General features: G+C 26.4%; 2 protein-coding genes across 2 annotated transcripts; both read right to left on the bottom strand.

Moving 5' to 3' along the window:
• Positions 1-697: 697 nt before the first annotated feature.
• On the bottom strand, positions 698-2,992 carry OCT59_024354 (uncharacterized protein; the record flags this gene model as incomplete). Its single annotated transcript, XM_066135381.1, has 5 exons — positions 698-1,788; positions 1,864-2,224; positions 2,316-2,497; positions 2,591-2,663; positions 2,744-2,992. 5 exons carry the CDS (start codon positions 2,990-2,992, stop codon positions 698-700), a joined length of 1,956 nt encoding a protein of 651 aa, XP_065991408.1.
• Positions 2,993-4,739: 1,747 nt separating this feature from the next.
• Positions 4,740-6,713, bottom strand: OCT59_024355 (uncharacterized protein; the record flags this gene model as incomplete). The annotated part of the gene is made up of 6 exons (XM_066135382.1): positions 6,559-6,713; positions 5,995-6,468; positions 5,065-5,902; positions 4,958-4,996; positions 4,845-4,880; positions 4,740-4,783 (listed from the first exon to the last, which is right to left on the bottom strand). Exons 1-6 carry the CDS (start codon positions 6,604-6,606, stop codon positions 4,740-4,742), a joined length of 1,479 nt encoding a protein of 492 aa, XP_065991409.1. The 5' UTR covers positions 6,607-6,713.
• Between the last annotated feature and the right edge of the window lie 15,573 nt (positions 6,714-22,286).

The following is a 22,286-nucleotide window of genomic DNA, read 5'->3' on the forward strand; positions in this document are numbered from 1 at the left end:
AAAAAAGTATTAAAAATTTTAGAATTGAGTTGAAAATTTTATTGTGTAAACGACTTACGCAATATATTCTCCGGTCATAGTTACACAACGCCCATTAGCATCACCGAAAATCATTAAACGCAGTCACACAGTACTACAGTCAATAACACATTCTGACAATAATAACAATAATAAAGTAATTTCCATTTACTATATATATTTTCTCATTTTTTAACCACTACGTATGTATATTATGACTTTTTGCCAAACTAAAGGGGATTAGAACTATGCCGATCAATTAGCTGGTGCACAAATTAAAATTTTAAAAAATAGTACTATCAATTAATCCCAACAACGAGACTGTAACCCAAGGTCACGGTACTTCATATTTATTTCCCGCAGCTACTAACAAAATAGGAAAATATATATACTGTATATCGCAAATCGGCAAATCATTATTTTCTTTCACTTCGGCGAAATGATTCCAAATTATCACAAGTCTTGTAGTTCTAGAACGACATTAGTAAAAATATATACATTCAGTTAATAATAAAAATATACTCGTTAAAGAATAATTATCATTAAAATTTTAATAAGTCTTTTATTTGTAAATTAAAAAAAATAAATAATAATAAATACATGTATATCAAATTTAAAAAAAAAAATATAATGCAGTATAGCAAATTTAATTGATTTAAATATCAAGAATCGAAAGAATTTAAGAATTTAATAATTTTTCTAATTTGTATTTCGCATCTTGATACCCTTGTTTGGAAGATTTACCATACCAATAAATCGCTTTATCTATATCTTTTATAATTCCATCCCCATGTTTATACATATTACCGAGATTATACTGTGCTACCATACTTCCTAAATTTGCTGAATTTTGATATAATTCAAATGATTTTTGTTTGTCAATTTTAGTTCCAATACCTTTATAATAACAATATCCTAACATCATTATTCCACCTGAATATCCTCCCTCAGCTGATTGTTTAAACAATTCAAAAGATTTATTGTAATCTTTTTCAACACCTTCTCCATTTAAATAACTTCTACCTAAATTACACATGGCCATTGTATTTCCATTATTTGCAGCTTTTTCATACCAATAAAGAGCTTTTTTTAAATCTTTTTCAATACCTATTCCATATTTATAACAATAACCAGTATCTAATTGTCCATTTGTAAAATTTTTATTAGCAGATTTTTTATAATATTCAAAAGCTAATTGATTATTTTTTATGGTTCCATTTCCATGTCTATAACAATTTCCAACAAAATATCTTGCGAATATATGATTTTTTGATGCATCAACAAATAAATTAAATGCTTTCTTATAATCACGTTTTACTCCAATTCCATAAAAATTAAAATAGCCAAATAAAAAAATAGAATTTGAATTGTTTTGATTATTCAATAACCAATTATACATTTCTTGCAAATCAATATTGTAATTAACAAAATAATCAATAATTTGTCGCTTTAACATCTGCCATTCAATTCCTCTATTTACAAGTTTAATAATATAATCATTTACTTCATCTATTATGTCAAAACCTTTTACAAATAAAACTTTTTCCCGTTCATTTGATAATATTATAGGATCAATTTCTTGTATATTTATTTTATCAAAGTTTTGAATAAATTGAGATATTTCTCTTTGTGATTCTAGATTCTCATTAAGTTCTTTCTTGCTTGAGAATTGAGTATTTTGTGTTACAACCGCATTTGAAATGATTTCTTTCAACCAATTAACTACTTGATATATAGTTGGTCGATTATCTGGCTCATTATCCCAACATTCTAAATAAAAATAAATAAATTTATGATTAACTAAATAATATTCAAATTGTCATTAAATTTAAGATTTTTACTTACTAGTATAAATTTTTATGTAATCTTCAGGTGTGTCAGGAATAATAGTTTCTCTAAGACCATTTGAAATTTCCAAAATTAAATTAACATTATATCGATCGTAAAAAGGACGTCGCCCACTTGATATTTCCCATAATAATACTCCAATACTGTAAACATCACTTTTTTCATTTAGTGTATTTAGTGTATATATTTGTGTTGTTTGGTTATTATCATTTCTTTGTCCGTTAAAGGTTTTTGGATCAACATAAGGAATCATCCCAAATAATTTGGATTGAAAATTAGATGATGCTCTAATTCTTTTTGATAATCCAAAATCTGCCAATTTGATTTTGTTTTGATGAACTAATACATTGCCAGAATGCTATTAAAAATGAATAAAAATGGATATATTAAAATTAAGTAAATATAAATATAACATTATCAACAATGATTAATGATTATAAATAAATTACCAGATCACAATGAACAATCCCCATATTATATAAGCATGATACAGCGCAAGCTAGCTGGTATGCCATAAGGTATTTATCACTCCAAGCAAGTTTACTGAAGTTATTCTTCAAATAGTCTCGAAGACTACCACCGTCTGCACATTCCATTACCAACATATAATTATAATTATTATCATGATTTTCTAAAAGAAATATATATATATATATATATTATTGTTAGAAATGTATTTTTATTAGTAAAATTCAATATATTATGTTTAAAATTTTTATAATACCTGATTCGAATTTTGTTATTCCATGACAATACATAATTTTATCGCGAACATCAACTTCACGTTGAATTTTTAACTAAATAAATAAATTCAAAATTTTAAAATAAATATGCTAATAGACCGAATAAAAAAAACTTATTATATATATTAAATTACCTCACGAATAATTTCTTTCAGAGTGATATTGTTAAAATTATAAAATGATTTTATTGCAAATTGTTTTTCTGAATTTTTCCAATTTGCACGGTATGCTTTTCCAGAACTCCCAGAACCAATTTGTTGAAAGTTACTAAATTGTTCGTATTCGTAAAATTTTAAATGCTCTTTAACGATGGCTTCTTCAATCAAGTTAGTAATAGATTCATTCATATTTTCGGTATTTTGCATTCCGATATTGTCAGACATAATGAATAATGTTATTTGACAGAAAAGGTATTAAAATAATAGGATTGAACGGTCAACATTATTGTGCAAAATATTTATGCGGAATAATTATGTTTCGATTATAGTTGCACAGCGCCACTAGTATCACCAAACAAAAAAGGATTATTAGACGCAGTAGACGCAGTACTGCAGTAATGACGTATCAGCGATCGTATCACGAAAATAATAATAATCAAATTTTAACGCTGAAAATATTACCAATCATCATTTTAAGTTCGAACTTATACCATATAAATTGTTCTTATTTTTTAGATCACATTGGGCAACGTATGTATATTATGAATTTTTGCAAACCTTAAACCTTTAACAAGTTAATAAACTAGTAGGAGATTAGGGGACTATGTCGATCATCTGGCTGGGTGGAGAGACTATTCATTATTATATACTATCGTCGTTCATGATCTTTTCTTTCATATATTCTGTATTACTGATATACTGTACTAATGAAAAATAAACATTAATTATTTCATGTCGATTAATTTTTTCAGAATAAAATGATTTAAAATCTTCACAACATTGATGAAAAGTATATACATTCAGTTAATAATAAAAATATACTTGCTAAGAATAATTATTAATATTTTTATGTCTTTTATTTATTACATTTTGTAAATTAAAAGAAAATATAATACAGTGTAGCAAATTAAATTGATTTAAATACTAAGTAATAGAAACTGTTGGAGCCCGAAGCGTTATAATCACATGTCACATGATCATTATTAATGTATGGATAATATAAAAGTAAATAAAAAGCCTTTTCTAAATCTTTTTTAATACTTATTCCAATGTTCATAAAGACAACCAACTTCTGATTGTCCATGCGAGAAATTATTATTAGCAGATTTTTCATAATATTCAAAAGCTAATTTAATATATTGGCACTTTAAGAATATGCATCTTACACGATGAATTTTTAATTTAATAAATTATTTTAATACCAGATCATACAAAATTTGTGTTCTTTTGTTTTGCTGAAATCAATCAATATATTATAGATTACTATACATTAAACGCGTAAAATTAATAAATTTATAAATTTTTAATAATCAACATAAATTTTATTAAATAAATAGTTCTTTTTTAAAATCATAATATTGACCATAAAGAAATGACTTATAAAAGTAAAACATTACCACAATAGAAACTTTTAGAAAAAATAAGTCTATATATATAAGCGTCACAAAGTTATAACTAAGAAACCAATAGAATACTTATTTGCCCTTTCACAAAAAAAAAAGTTTCTCATTCGCTACTTTATACGAAGGTTTTTCAAAAAAGTATTTTATTTAATATACAAAATTCGTGTTCCTATTTGCCATATTGATCATATGAAATTACCGTATGCCTTTTCATCTCGAAAAAAAAAAAAATGAATTTTAGTTAACTTGATCTAATTACCTTAAGTATTAACCAAACTATTTATTACGCATAAAATGATATAATCAAATGAAATTTCACTAAGAATTTGTAACAATTATCATTGAGCAAAGATACATTGAGCGGAATATTTGCAGTTGCAAATATACTTACTGTATTACAGTTTTATGTTTAAAATCTTTATTTATATAGAATATTCTTAAATATAAAATCCAATAAATCTATATGTACTATATACTATAAAAATTTATAAAGTATAAATGAAAAAAAAATAAAAGTAAACTAACTTCAATACACGAATTAATATTCAACTTTCACATAAAAAGAAACTTCATTCAATATTATGTTCACTATCTTGATAAATTTCATTTAGTTCTATAAAAAATAATAAATTAGATATAGAATATTAATAAAATTACAAATAGTAATAACTTACCTAATTCACTTAATTGAACATCTAAGCATTCTGAAACTGAATATTACATATTTATAATATTTAAACGTTAATAAATTTAAATAAATAATTATAGTAATAAAGGGAATACTTACTTGGATTTGTTGATGTTGATTGAGCAGTATAATTAGTGTCTATTAAAAAATAAAAATAACATTAATGTAAAATGGATTATATGATAAAACAAATTAAATTTAATTACCTGAACTGAATTGAAAAGATGATAAATCTGAAGAATTTACTGGTTTTGGAAGATTTTTGAAACTTAAAAGTCTACTAGTATAAATTGCTTGCGGATGCGTTTTGAAGCTTTTGGATTCATCTTCATTTGACCTGTTTTTGAATTTTTCTTCTCTAATTTTATTATATTCTTCTATTTGAAAACGAATTTCACTATTTTTGACACTGGAATACAAATCATCTAGTGTTTGATACAACTCTTTAGTGGTTGGTCTATTTTTTATTTCAGCATCCCAACATTTTATTATTAAATCTGCAAGTAACTTTGGTATGTCTTTAGAAATTGTTGGTCTAAGTCCTTTACATATTTTAATAGCTAAAAATTCATTATGAGGGATATCATTAAAAGGAATTTCTTCAGAAAGAAATTCGTTCATTATTATTCCAAATGAGTAAATATCTGCTGCTTTTGTATATTGTTGTCCACGTAAAACTTCTGGTGCCATATATGGTAATACTCCATAAATTCCTTCTTCTTTAACTGTTTGCTTTGTATTTGCTGGTTGACACATTCCTAAATCACTTATATATGGAGCAATTTCAAATAATATATTGCCTGAATGAAAATCTTTGTGAACTCTTTCAGCATTATGAATATCTAAAAGTCCTCTTGCAATTTGTCGTAATTGATCATTTTTTAAATTAAAATATATAAAATTTTTAGATTTATTTAAATAATTTCTCAAATTTCCATCATCATAATATTTTATAACCATCATATACTCTTTATTATTTGGATCTTGAGTAATTCCAAAACATTGAACAATATCTTCAAGATAAATCTGAAGATGAGATTTAATCTAATTATGATATCATCAAAAAGGAAAAATTTTATTAATAAATAAATGCAAATAACAATCCTTATATATAAGACAAAATAAGTTTAAATTACCTCATTTAAAAAGTCTGTACATATATCAGAAGAATTATTCAAACTTTTTAATGCATATTTATTCCAACTATGTCTATACCACTTTTGATTTTTAATATCCCAATAAAAAATAAATCCTTCAGGCCATTCAGCTGAATAAATCTTACCAAAACCACCCTCCGCAATATAAATGATATTTTGAAATTTTTCATAAGGTATCCATTCAAGATATTTTTTATGATGTACAGCATTAAGTTGTGATTGCTGTATAAATTCATCAATAACTTTATTTCCACTTGTCCAATTTTTAAAGTTATCTTTAAATCTTTTAGCATTACAAGATTGACACCAATCTCTTCCTGTGCCAGGTTCTTTACATTCTCCACATATTCCATACGCTTGTTTTCTTTTTTCTAAATCTTCTATATAAACTACTCTTTCATCTACATTTTCCGATTCAATAGTTGAATCAATAGTAGGAATTGTAACATGATGCTTTTAATAGACAAAAAATTATTAATATTTTTAACTACAAAAATTCAATAAAAAAACATAATTATTAAAAATATATTAAATTGCTATTACCTGAGATTTATAATCATACTTCCATAAATCTTTTGGCTTTTCATCCATATTAATTGAGTTGTGGATTTATAATTTAATTTTAGTTATATAAATAAATAACTACGTTACTCAAAATAAATTTCAGAATTATTATGGGAAAAGAAAAAAATTATTATGAATTGAACGAAGTTCGCACATTTGTATTACTTATTTGTATTACTATTTGTACTACTATTGTATACAAAAATTACTATTTTTTGTAACAAAGAAAATTCGCAGCAGCTGATCATCATAAAAAATAAATCTAACCCGAAATGGTTAAAATGAAAAATGCGAAGTAATCGGTAATGTAGATCATATATTTTTTTTTTTTCAAAAAAATAAATAGATAAACCTATAATAGAAAAATCATTGCCAAATTATATATAAAAATAAATTAGTTTGGAATAAAAATTTTAAAATGAACCTTGTCTAGTAAATATGGTAAATGAAAGAAATGTAAGGTATTTCATACGAAATTTTATTGTATATACGTAAATCAATAATAATCTTGAAAAGTCTATTATGCAATTTTAAATTGAGTAAATTTTAAAACAAAAAAGAAAATTTATTTTAAATGATATTTATTTAATTATGCATTAAGAGATAATGATTTTATATAATTTTGATATTTAATAAATACAGTAATGTAATAAATAAATTTTCATAATCTGACTATTGGGAACCTTTCTACCAGCCCAATTGTGATGTCAAATAAAAAATCTCATCCACCATAATTACATTTCTAACGAGAAATTCCATTTATTACACACACTTTCGCACATATAATAATGATAAGATTAATTAGAATTATAATAAATATTCAATAAAATAAATATAATCATAATGAGTCACTGAAAAATTTTCATATACAAAACCTTCGCCAGCAATTGTTGGATGCATCGAACCTGAAAGACTTTTTTGTTGCTCTTGCAAGGGGTTCCGAAACGATTATCGTATCCTTATATAATTAATTTATTAACAATTAAAGCATTTAATATTTATTCATTTGTTCAAATTTTTTATATAAACTAAATCAATAAACAAAAATACCTTTATTTAAATCCATGCTTCAGCATTTGGCATTAAATTACGCACACCTTCATGTTTAATTGCAAGCATTTCAATGCTGTTCAATCCGTTGTAATTTACAAAGCATATAATAGGTGGAATTCCACCTTGTATTTACATCTATTTCATCTATTTCAGGCCGAAGATAATCAAGTTTCTCCATAGTGTATAATTCATGTAAATCATCACATAGCAAAACAGATTTTTTAATTTTTGCTTCCCTATAAAAAAATTGGATACGTTTTTTATAAAGTTTTTATACGATTTTTTTTTCCTTAGAAATAACGTATCATAATAGGATACGGAAAAATGCACAATTCCGTATCACCAAAAATATGGTTTGGATACGGAATTTGCACGGGATTTATATGGAATTTACACGATTTGATCACTGATTTATCACGAAATTTATACGATTTGGTCACTGAATTTACTATTTGTATTACAGTTTACTATAATTGTATTTACATAAATCTAATTTCACTTTATTAAATTAAATAAAAAATAAAAAATAAACAAAGTACAAATACATTATGAAAATTCCCTCTTTATTAAAACCACCTATTGCAACCTAAATTATCTATAAGTTCAGGTTCATTTGTAGTCAAACAACCTAAAAGAACGAAAAAAAAGATTGGAAACAAAAACCCCATCTGCAATCGTCAAAGTCACCAAAGGTCAACATTCCTACAAAAAAAGAAAGAGAACTCCAGAATGTCTGACATACATAAAAGAAAAGAATTATGAGGCGTCTAATGAAAAAGAAACCAAAACAACAAAATAAATCTAAAACTGACCTACAAAAAAAGAAGACTCTGAAGCAACAAAACTGAAACAACCTACAAAAAGAAAAGAATCTGAACCCAACATACAAAAAAACAAAAAAATTTGAACTGACCTAAAAAAAGAAAAAAATCCTGAATCATCCTACAAAAAGAAAAGGACTCCCAAACTGGTCTACAAAAAAAAAAAAAAAGAAACTGAATATTCTCACAAAAAAAATCTGCTGGCCTATGAAATTAAATATAAATAAAGAAGAAAGGGGAATAAAGAAGAAGAGTGGGAATAAAAGAAAAAATTTTTTTTTAAGGGAGTGATGAAAAAAAATTTTTTTTTCAAATTTTTCAAAGGAGAGTGACAAAAAAAAAATTTTTTAAAGTGAGGTACGAAAAAAAAATTATTTTTAAAAGGGGTGACGAAGAAAGAAGAAAAATTTAGAAAAAATAACAAAAATAAGACAAGAGAAAGAGAAAGGAAAGGAAAGACAGAAAGGAAGATCGGAAGATCAAACTCATCAAAGTAAGGGTTTATATAAAAAACAAAAAACGTATCATAACAAAACAATAAACAATCATGTGATCTCGTGTTATGATACGGAATTTTTGTAAAATTATCTTCTAAAAATATTAAGTTTAAAAATTCCGTATACATTCCATTCCGCATGATTAATTTTTTCCGTATACATTTCTTATACATTAGTTTTTTAAAAAAATGTTCAAAAATGAATTACTTATTAAATATACGGAATTTGTATACGGAATCTATAGAAACGTACATAAAATGTATACAAAACGTATCCTTTCCGTATACATATTTTTTATAGGGCTTAATTTTCGTACATTCAATATTTCCTTATCAATTATTTCCATCCTCTGTGAGAGAGCACCTTATTCTGCTTAGCGTTTTGATAAGCCTGTGTCCTCTATTGTAAGCAACTATCAAATTACCCCAGGAATAAATGGTTATAACCACCAATGATATCGCAGTATAGTATCCGGATATAATATTAAAGGTAAATTAAAAGAGTTTTATATTGCATAAGAAATAGGGTAAATGGGTAATGTGATTTCGTCAATGACAAATTTTGAACCATTACAATGCTCAAAACCGGCTCACGATGGCTGCATTCTCCAGCAAAGATGGCGACAGTCTGCATGGTCTTGAGGTTCCACAAACGTATAGAAAGAACTTTACTCGAAAATATGTCCTTCAGACGATTTCTTGAAGTTAGGTGAAGTTGGCTCGTAAAATTGTTTGGATTTTTAATTTTTTGTAAAAAAATATAAAATTAAATTTTCGTATCGTATTAAAAATATGATACTTTTAATAGCCTTAAAAGCATTCTTTTATAATATCTATGGTCAAGATTTTGACGAAATCTTTAAGCAAACTACTATCAAGGAAAAATTGTCCTTTATAATAATGTCCTAAGAATCATTCCAATAAAACTTGGAGAAACAATTTCCAATGAATCAAAATCTTTACGTAAAATTCAATCCGGGACAACTCTTTCTCATCGAAGAAATAGCTCCATAAAATACGCATCGCTAATCCTTTTCAAACATTGCTGTAAATGTTTCCTAACGCGTTTTTTTTCTCATTCCAAATAAGAAACTTGAAGTCTCTAATTTTAAGTTTATCAACATCGATTATAGAATCATCACAAACGTTAACCATTATATAATTTAATGATACCTTCATTTTGGAGATAAGAAATTTTTTTTTTAGAGAAAACTATTAGTGAAAGAAATATTTTTTTTTTTTGAGAAACTTTTAGAAAAAGATATAATTTTTTTTAGAGTGAACCTTTTGAGAGGAAGAAATAATTTTTTTAGTTTGAGAAAAACTTTTTAAGAGAAACAAATAATTTTTTTTATTAAGTTTTAAGAAAACTTCAGAAAGTTTGAGGGTATATATAAATTCATTGTGATTAATAAAATAGTACTTCGATAAAAAAAATCATATTATTAATTCAAAGTGGCACTGTTTCCGATTGTGGCGCAATGTATCAGTAAAGAATTCTCATATTTAAATCAATTTTTCGGCTGTACGGTTACCGAAACGTGACTTAGCTAATCCCGGGGGCTGATGATGAACTACATGTAATAAAATCATATAGTTTTTATATTAATAATTATGATTGATGGGAAGAACATGAAAGATTTTGATCGATATAATACAATTAGAACATCCGCTTTGACGCAATATTGCCATTACGTAACTAAATTACATTTATGCAAAAATCGTAATTTTGATAGTACAACAGTTTTATTATAAGTACTATCTATTGTCCTTCTTTTCTTACACGTAATATTCTTTTTTTTTTTATCCCTAAATTTCACAATTATGACAAAAATATCTGATTAATTTTTAAATACACCAGCAAATGATTATAAATTTCTTGGCTACTATAATTACCGCAGACAGCAACCTGATTTCACGTTTTTATTCTGTCATTCAAAAAAGAAGCTTGCAATCTCTCTATCGAACTAGAGAAACTAATAACTCACGAGAAATTAAAATGGCTGCATTTCCTAAAATATCATGCATATTGTGAAAAAAAAAATCTCACATTATTTGATAATAAAATACAAGAACGAAATTAATCATCTGGCGTCCAGATTTTAAGAAGATTTCCAAACTTTCTTGTTAGAATAAGTTATTTATTACCTAAAAATAAATGATAAAAATATATTAGAAGACTCGAGTACTCTAAGTAAGCTTTGTAGAAAAGACAGATTCAAGCCCCCACGCCCACTATCAACTGACATTAACGATATATCGTGAGTGATCAAACTCGTGCAGAGGTACTGTCACATTGATAATAAGACATGAGACGGGAAGGGCCCCACATACAGAAGTCTGCGACATAGCTTGAGTATTATTTTTCTCATTTAAGGTAACCAGACTTCTAGAAGAGGAGGATAACCAAAGCACTCTAGGTGCACAAATCCCTTATACATCCCAGCTTAGTCATTTCCACTTACCAAAATAACAAAAAAAGCCCAATAAAATTATCTTTTTTGACATTTAAGTAGAAATCTTCCAAGGCTTTTGTAGAAAGGATAAGAATGAAATCTTATATTGTATGTATTAAATATAATAACTGATAAGTTCAAGAAAGTTATAATAACCATTGGACAGTAACTGTAAATAAAAAACGCGTGATAGGTGACAAAGCGACGCGAAAACATTTAATTACGAGAGTTATGTTGTAACAAGTGTTGATGGAGGGTGGTTGTTTAAAGGTGCTAGAAAAATGTTGATGTTTGGATATTAAAGAAAAAGACAAATGTTAAATAAATAAATAATATTTAAAGATAATAATAAATATTAAAAGGAGAAAACTTTTGAAAACTTAAAAGATAATAAATATTAAAAGGAGTAAGAAACTTTTGAAAACTAAAAAGATAATAAATATTAAAAGGAGTAGAAAAACTTTCAAAGACTAAAAACTTTAGAAAACTAAAAAGATAATAAATATAAAAGGAGAAAAAACTTTTGAAAAATAAATATTAAAAAAAGAAATAAACTTTCGAAAACTAAAAAGTCTAAAATGAGGTTTTTATAGATAATTTACTGTGAGTCATTGTGATTAGTACTATGATGTAAGATTGTTTACGCGCCATATCCATTACGCGTATGTTGATAATGTTATTTAAGTCTCATCGCTCCAGCTTATATAATAATGTGTGTAACCTGAGTTTTTGGTTCCCGGTAGTTTCCCGGTTCGTAAATATAATTTGTAACTTTTTTACAACAGTATATACCAAATTTCTTTATTTACAGTTAGTAACTTCGTCCAAAAATTTTTAGATCTAAGCGTTAGGGGATCAATTCTTTAATGTTATAAATCAAACAAATATCAATAAACGAGAATTTTGAGCCAGTTTATCAACACTTTACAAAATGAAGGGATGTTGTAATACATTAATTCCGTCGCACTAATCATAATTTTTCGCGCGCAATTATCTATACTTTTTTCGTAATCAGTAGTATATGGATTCGTTATTATTGCCAATCATATATTCTTGCTTCTTAAATTTAAATGCATCAAAAATAAATCCTGAAATATGGGCAAGCAGTGAAAATAATACCAATGCAATTGAAGCTGCCCATGCACTCGCTAATTGGAGCTTAAATTATTAACTGCAATAATTAGGTATTTTTTTAATTTAATTAATTTTAATTTAATTTGAAGTATTTTATTTTATTAATTAATTATTTCATTAAAGGGACATAAAATTGATGAATACTTGGAAGTTATGGATACTGAAAATATATTTAAAGTATATACTGTATATATAGATTGCGCGAGATTCCAAAACTAAAAGACACCGTCATGATAATGATTATATTGAATATACTATTACCTTATTCACGACGTGATAAGATAATGGAGGAGTAAAAAGGAAATGCAAAGCAATTATTCAAAAAGTATTTATGAAGTATATTTTAATGATTATTACCTTCCGTACAGCCAGATGTTGGAGATTTATGAATAATACGAATATCCATCATAATTCCAACATATTCCAAGTAACTCATTTTAATTTTGTGTCAATTCTTTATTAAATTTAATTTTTCATAAAGAATTTGGTCCAGGTTCTGAACCTCTTACAAAAATCTAAAAAAATGTTTTGTCATTAAGTTCTGTAAATACTTTATAAAACCAAATACTTATACACATAAAAAGTTATAGTACCAAATGAGTATGTTTGTATTCTTAAATACCGTAAAAGAAATATTTTCTTTTAATGCGTTACGAAGTTCTTCAATACTATTAATTTCAGTTGGAAGTTTGATAGTGGAATCTATTAAAGATATGGAAATATTAAAAAATTCTTCTTCATAATCAGCTTTCCAAATGTAATGATATTTTCCGAATATCATTTATCCATTCATCTGCTGAATGTATATTTCCATCATATTTTGGAATATCCATTTTTTTTTTATAAAAAAAATGAGTAAAATCCAATATTTATATTTAAACCAGCTAGCCAAAAAGATACCGATCCTCAAACAAAATTTTGATCTTACCAAATTCAGAAGCTGCATGCGTTTTTTTAACTTATAGTGATATGATGTTGCAAATCTGGGAAAATATAACGATATACCGGATTTTGAGCAATTACCGAATTAACGGACAAGTTCTATTCAGCTGTTAAATGGAAAAATAAAAATAAAAATATTACTATTATTATTGATTTGTAATAGCATCATATAGATCAGTAGAATGGCTTAGTTAAAATGGAATAATTGCTGATCTTGATTTTGGGCTTTGAATAAAAATTTTATTTTAACCTATGTAAATAATAATTATTATCAGTTTAATTCAGTGATTATGATAAAAGCATCTAATCAATTTACATACAGTAAAGAATGCATTTACTAGTTAAATTTATTAAATTATTTAAAGAAATGTCTATGAATTTATATATTCAATTATAATAGAAACTAGAGAATGACCTTGAGATTCTAAAGATAAAAAATAATAATACATATTCTTTATTATAAACTAGCAGTCACCCGTTGCTTCGCACCGGGACCAATGAGGTTGTTTAAATAGAAAAATTAGTATTATAATGTAATACTAAATAAATTAAAGATGGTTATAGTAGTTTTTTGTTTTTAAATTATATTTATAATATTAGAATGATATAAATTATATTTACTATAATATAGCTTATATTAATGATTTGATGTTTGCGATTTAATAATTTTTCACCTAGGGTGATTGAATATTTTGAATTCATTCTTTTTAGGTCTTTCGGTTCTTCTTTGTAACTACTAAGGTATGTTTTTTATTTTATTTTTGTTTTTGTTTATTTATTACATGTAATTTCTGTTCCCTACTAACTTTATTTTTCTTTTAGTTTATGGGTTTTGTTTTTATTTGGTCCCCCTGTTTATCTCATTTTGTCCCTTCTCCATTTTTTTGTTTTCTTTTTGTCTCTTCATCTCTGCTCTTTTTATTCTTCCTTTCCTTCATTTTTTTCATTGTTTTTTATTTCCTCTTCGTTCCTTCATCTTTTTCATTCCTTTACACTACCCTTCGTTCCTTTCATTTTTATTCCATTTGCTCCATTTCGTTCCCCTCCGTTCTTTTCATTTTTTTCCATTCCCACTTCTCTTTACACTACCCTTTGTTCCTTTCATTTTTTTATTCCCTTTGCTCCATTTCGTTCCCCTCCGTTCTTTTCATTTTTTTCATTCCCACTGGATCTTTTTCGTTCCTTTTGTTTCTTTCACTCCCCCATTTCGTTTCTCCCTCACTGCCCCTTTTTTCATTCACCCTCATTTTTTTGATTAATTTTTTATTAATTATAAACTTTATAATTTTATATTACGTCAATCTTAAACTTATAACTAACTTAAAAAAAAATATTTGAATAATTAAATGTATTTATAAAATCTATTCATTTCATTTATTATTATTCAAAAAATTCCGACTAAGGTAAAATTTTATTAACTGAAATTGGATTAATTGACTGGAATCAACCATAAATAGATCAGGCGGAGGCATGTCACCGTTTTAATTACATGGCATGGGATTTCAAGTTACACAATTCAAATTATTCATGCGGAGACAAATCCATATGTCAGACAAATTTTTTTAGTTATATAGATAAGTAGATGTGTTATATAGATGGAAATTTGATGCAAATCTTATTATTACATGAAGATGATGTTGCAGTATTGTAGAATTTATTATTTATTTATGTGTTTACAAATACATTATAAAGGTAATTTTAAATAATTTATTGATATAAAAACAAAAATACCATCATAATGTTCTATTGTTAAAAAAATCTATATTAACCTATATAATTGAAAAATACATCTCAAAAAAAAAACACCTGTTATAGGGATCTATCATTATTGCTAAAGATAGTTAATTACTTATTGCTTATCAGTATTAGAAAAATGTCAGTTACCGATCCATTATTATATTTTTCTATATTAAAATTTATTTATTTATAGAATATAGATTATTGTTATTCCTATAAAAGTTAATTACCTATCATTTATAAGTATTAGTGAAAGGGTGGTTACCGAGAATAAAATTACATTAGTAATTAGAATGAATTTGCCGATCAAGTGGTCTTAACTATTAAGCATAGATCAGGCGCGAACACATTAATAGATCATATTAAATGTTACACAACATTAGTAATTAACATTGTATATATCGATCAGAACGTAATAGGCCAGGTGCAGAGGCGCAGATGAATAACAATTCAAAAATTATTTATATAGGCTAATCTAAACGTTAGTCACACAAACACAATTTTTTTAATTATATAGATTCAATGAAAATTCAAATAGTCATAAAATTAGACACGCAATCATATGATGCAATATAAAGCTGATCGTCCGTATTTAACGGGATCAAGCCTCACAATCCGCCAATGATATCTACGGCTTCAATAACTATTATACTAAGCCTTATTATTGTTCATGGAAGCTAAGTTTAGCTATTAAAGTTTAGATTATCAAAATAAATCAAAATAACATGTGAAATTCTAGAGATAGAAAAATCTAAAATCAGAATACTAAAATCAGAATATTAATTCTTAGTGTCATCCAAATTCTGAGGCGCAAATACTTATATAAGTATTACAACATATTTTTGTATATTTTTCATTTCGATTTTTTTTGCTCCTATTTTGTGGAATTTCTTCCACAAAATGACGACTTATCATTCATCTTTAACTGTATATTGATTAATCGATTTTGGTATAGAGCAGCAATATTTACGCACGTTCCTTTTACGTAACTAATAAAAATATAATCGTGGAAATTTTACAACTATAAAATCTAACAAAACTTGCGGTATTAAACTATTAATAATGTTAATATTTATAACGAAAACAAACCATTTTTTAAATAACAAATTAATTTTTAATAAATTATATCCCGCCTCACAAACTCCCTTTTTTAGCTCTCGATAAGTCTCTAACACGACAAAACTTCCTGCACAAGAAAGAGTCTCCTTTATTATTAATAACTTCAATTAAGGCTTTTTTCAAATTATAAGGCATTTTGTTGCATTTACTATTCGGATTGCTCTGCTAAGACCCAAAAGACGGTGCCTGAATAGGGTGAAGTCGAGGAAACTCTGATGGAGGCTCGTAGCGGTTCATATGCAAATTAATCGTCAAACTTGGTATATGAGCAAAGGGCTAATCGAATCATCTAGTTCCCTCAGGATAGCAGAAACTTGATAACGGAATCAGAGAAGAAAGTCGCCTGATTATTCCCCATCTAATTGAATTATTTCTTTTCCCTATAAAAAACTTATCAGAAAATAAATCACATATCGGAGTTTTTTTTTTGGAATGAAAGCTATTTATCGGAATTTTCCTCAAAAAAATTTTTTATAGGATTTTAAGGGTAAAACTGTAGAAACACAAGTAGAGGAGAATGATAATTCAGAGCAATAATTAACAGAATTAAAAATTGAAAAGCAAAGACTACTTAAATTTATCATATGATAAAATCACAAAATTTTTGTTCGACATTTTATCGATCAATTCTAAGTAATTGATTAATATTGAACAATTTAATATATTCATTTATTAAATCTAATATTCCCACTTTATATTTAACGAAATTAAATTTATTAAGTAATTTAGAAAAAAATCTTATCAATATAGTAATTCATTATTTTAAATTTGAAGGAATAAATAATTTTTTCAATGGGGTGGTTTTTGTCCAGATTCTTGATTTTGGTGTCAGTATGGATGTACTATAATACATACGAAACTGGTGTCAGGTTGTTGTTCTCGGACGGGCATTGTCTATATATTAATTATGATTCTTGATTCATTAAATTTTGAATTAAAATTGAATTTTTCGAAGGTTAAACAAACTGGAAATGAAAAACGAATTATGAACAATTCATTTACTGTCGCCGTCATTTCTGATGTAGATTAATTAAAGGATGATCAAAAAAAGTTTTACGCTCGCGTGTAACTTTCTTTTTACGATATTCCTGCAATTTGGAAAGAAGATATGAATTCGCAGTGGTTTAATCTACCATTGAACGAGAAATGAGCATATCATTAAATAAGGTCAAAATTGGATTATTATTTTAGTCATGATAAGTTTTAGGGATTCAAGTTATAACAATTTAACAATCAAAATTGAGTAAACAATTGATAAATTTTATAAATCGTTTCACTTAAACTCAAAAAATTTAAATTTAGTTTTAACACTTGGAATGAAAATATTTACACTACAATGATCAAATATATAATATTTAGGAATGTTGTTATAACTCTTTATCAATATGTGAAAAATCCATAATAATCACTATTATTATTTAAACCTTTATTACATTAGAGATAGCGATTCTTTAATTATATTAATTTCAAAAATTTTAGAAATAAGAAAATTTAAATATTTGGCCAGTACATTTATATAAGTAAATGTACTAGTATCTATCTCAATAAAAAATCTATCTCAATAAAAAAATTTTTTTATTTAATTTCTTGCCTAAAAAATTTTGTTTTGAAAAGAGTTTTTAAATACTTTTATTATTGGAAAGGACGACTTTAAAGAAAAAATTTTCACACTAAACACATGATCAAGATTACTAGTTAAATGAAATTAAGGTGAAAGGAGGAGTAAAGATAGTATTGGATTTATTACAATATTAACAATATATCGTTACACTTGTGCAAAAGCGAATAAAAGTGACGCTAATCTTATTCTTCTATAATTTGTAGCAGTCTAATCATCGAAATTAAGTTGATATTATATATGGTAATGGTATAGTACTTCTTATACTTCTTAACGACGAAGATTGACAAAAGTAAAACCATAAGTTTATCGAAGCTTCCAGTTGCATCACAAAATCTTGATCGATGGACGCTCCTTAAAATCACTAATTAAATTTTCCAATATCCATGTCGTGGAAAATTTTCGATAACATATCCATTGAATTCTACTTGTTCTCTAGCAATCCTAGAATGAAAATGAGCTATTAACACATTTATGATGAATAACGTAAATGAATAAATAAAAATAATTCCCATTCTTTTGAACATTTTTCTTTAATAGTATCATGTTCAGTTAAATGTGATAGACGCAAAGTTTTTTTTAAAATGCAGTTTATAAATCTTGAATTTTCTTTTAACATGATGAAAGTCTTTGTTGCTATACTGTAAATACGAGATGAAATTCGAATTCTCGGTTGAGGATAATAATGATTCCTGAGTTTGATTTGAAAATATATACAAGAAAAAAGATGAATCATGATAAATGATACTATTGATAATATTCCAAAGTCCCAATCATTCACTCCCGCATAGATTTAGTAAAACGCTGGTTCCACATTAGAATTTCTTCGAATCTTGAACATATAAATTTCATATTATAGATAAAACAAAACAAGGGTTTCAGTTTATTCTTACCTTTTAATTCACAGAAATATATGTTTTGGTTTTTGTGCACTTGCGATACTGCGCATAGGTACAAATTTCAACTAATTATGACTACAATTATCATTAATTTAAATAACCATTTTTTTCTTTACTTCTTGTTATTTTCACTCTTTCATAACAAAAAAAAAACAGGTCAAAATTAAATGGTGATATTCTTTATTACATTTTTCAAGATGCATATTATTTAATTAACAGAAAAGACGAAAAATTTCTACATTCCTGTTTGTTGGTAAACAAACTTTGGTGTAAAATCATGATTCCAATTTTATGGAGGTGCCCTTTTAATTGTGTTTACAAAAAATCATTATTCAATATTATCATTTCACATTATCAGATAATTTAATAAAACTACTAAAAAATAAAATATCATTGAAGCAAATTTCAAAAAGCAAAAAACTTTCTTTCAATTATGTTAGATTTTGCAAATATCTTGATAATATTCATTGGTTTACATATGAAGGAAAAAGAAAAGGTTTATATTACACACGAAGGAACGAGAAATCAAGAGCTATGGGGAAAAAATGACGAAATAACTTATATAGTTTCACAGGTCACACCGTCACAGTCACATTTACAAAAGCCACAAATCACTAGTAAAAATTACCACTCGTTTAAAATTAATAATTTTTCAGAACTTGGCCATTTTTCCCATAAGATAGTCCTATTGCCCATAAGAAAAAAAATGTCAACAATCAAGTAATTCGTGATAAAATTATCAATTATATTCAATAGTACACAAATTATTAAACATATAATATTTAATTTCTCGATTGTAATTTTAAATATCCTAGTTACAATGTTTTTATCCTTTTTAACCTTTATCTTTTTTTTTTACATTTTTTCTTTCTTTTTTTTTAAAATTTTCTAAAAGTATATAAAAAAATCACAATGCAATATCACATCATAACCTTCTTATATCATTATCAATAATGTTCAACTATAAATAACTCTTTCTTTACAAAGACTTCAAAACTTACTTTAGCGAAAAACTAAAATTTGCGAGTTTTCATTTGGGTGACAATCACGTGGCGGACAGAGAAATTCACGTGATCGATTTTTAAAATAAAAGTCGGTAATTTCATAAAATAGGTACCAACTAAATTTTTAAATTTAAGTACATAGTAAAAATTTTCTAATTTTTTCTTTATTGACATTTTTAAGATTGTTTTTCTTTAATTCTTTATAGACATAATAAAGTTAAACGAATATATGACTTTTTGAATACTATTATTTATATTTATACTTTTACTTGAAATACCTAGACTAATAAAAATAAATAAATAAATATTCCACTAAATCCATAGGAAATTTTTTGAAAAAAAAACAAAAAAAAAATTAAACCTTATTTACAAAATTATCAAACTATAACGCTAGAAAATAAAAGTAACGCCTCGGTAATATGTAACTATAATATCTAGAAAAAAATGATTATATAATATAAAACTGCTGTTAGATTAGAAATATTTCAATAATGTCCCAAAGATGAAGTATAAGCGATAAGGGAGATATTAGATAAATACAAGTTTATGTTTGGAAAGGTAGTAAATTAAAAAGTAATCTAATTTTTCTAGCATCCTTTAAAGACGAAGAAGGAATGAGGAAAGTGATACAGCTTTCGTTGGAATCAATTCAAATAATTTATATAATATGATCCAAAATGACTATTATTAAGTGCAAAGCTTCTAGATAATGAGTATGGTATGAATGTATGACCTCTGTGCTAAAAATTAGCAAATATGGTTAGTATAGTACCCTATTTCATATTAAAGTCCATACAATATAGCTGAGGTCATAGAGTTGCGATCCGGATATCTATAGATAATCCTTGAAAACTCACTCTTTTTTTTTTTGTAACGCATTTCTTTATTCAAGATAAATATCCAACATCGAAATACCTAGAACCATACGTGCAACACGATAACAAAATTTAATCTATCCTAATACAAACAAAACAACAAAATAATAAAAAAAAACCTATCAAAACCTATACACTTTCTACACACTAAACAAAAACCTCTATTTCTAAACTAAACTACACAAAGTCTAACGTTTACAGGAAACACTGACTAATCTAGAGAAAGATAATTACAATCCTAGCGCCAAGCCCGACCTTTTCCCACGTCAATCTCCGTGCCAAAACAAAAAAAAATCAAAGAAACCTTTTAAAATTTTTTTTTCCCGAACATTTTATTCATGCAAAGCATGAGACTTGAGAACAAGGTTCCTTTCTCTTGCCCTCTTTGACCAAAATCCAAAAAAACCAAAAATTATTTTGCCTGGTGTCAAAGAAAACCTTGTGTTTGTTTCTCAAAAATGTAACCACATGATACTGAGAATTTCTTTCACTACTCGCTCTTCCAAAATGTGTCGAAACCCACAAAAAGAAAAGTTAGTACGTCTCTCCAAGAAATTAGACTAGTCGGTTTTAGCTCCTAAGTAAACACGAAGATAATTCTAGAATCGACAGTCGCGATTGGTTCGAGGGCTCGCCAGTATCAAAAATCCAATATCACGTGATTACTTCGGACTTGGCTGATCCTCCTCAGATAAAATTGTTGCCGTAATTTATCTCACAGTAAATCACCTCATTTCTCTTTAATCCCATTGGTTCCTCAGCGAATTTTCCATTACTGCTTTTGTATTCCGTCCGCGTGCTAAATTTTTGCTGCGCCGTCCTGAAAATTTTTGCGACGAAAAATTCCCAAGAAACCCCGAAGTCCAAAGAAACCCACATATGTCCAGAGTCGTCAAAAAGTATGCTTCTTTTGTTATTCTCCACATTTTGATTGAAAACTCACAATATCTGTAATATCATAATATCCGAAGTTACTGCAATCCTAGTGTTGGCATTGGTATTAAAATCACGTGACTCTAGCGTTGCACAGGACGGATAATTCGATTAATCCGTGACGGATGATGCATCCAAAAAATTATCCGTTATCTCGGTTCGGATTTAAAGCGGATTATCCGGATAGTCGTCACATCGAATTTCAGTGTCACCATATCATGTATACGCAACAGACCACACCATCCTTTTATTTATATTATATAATTACCAATAAAATTACAAATAATTTTTTCTTCCTCTTAGATTTTTTTATGATTGGGGAGCATTTAATACAAAGTTTTTTGACAAGATTTTCTTTTGGAACAATTGTAATAAATGGTGAAATAATTAAAATGTCATGCAGCTAAAGCAGTGCACAATAATATCATTTACATACTATATTTGGATTTCAAAATTTTTTATATTTATAGAACGAATTTCAAAACAATGTAAAATAGCATAAAAAGATAACTTGTTGATTCTAGAAAATGTTTAATCGGATATTACTATTTTTTTCTTGCGTACGTTGTGCCAAATTAATCTTTATATCCAATAATTTGGAATGATTTTCAAGTGTTACA

This window comes from Rhizophagus irregularis, chromosome 4 (genome assembly GCF_026210795.1).
Source record: "Rhizophagus irregularis chromosome 4, complete sequence".
NCBI classification, from domain to species: Eukaryota; Fungi; Glomeromycota; class Glomeromycetes; order Glomerales; family Glomeraceae; genus Rhizophagus; species Rhizophagus irregularis.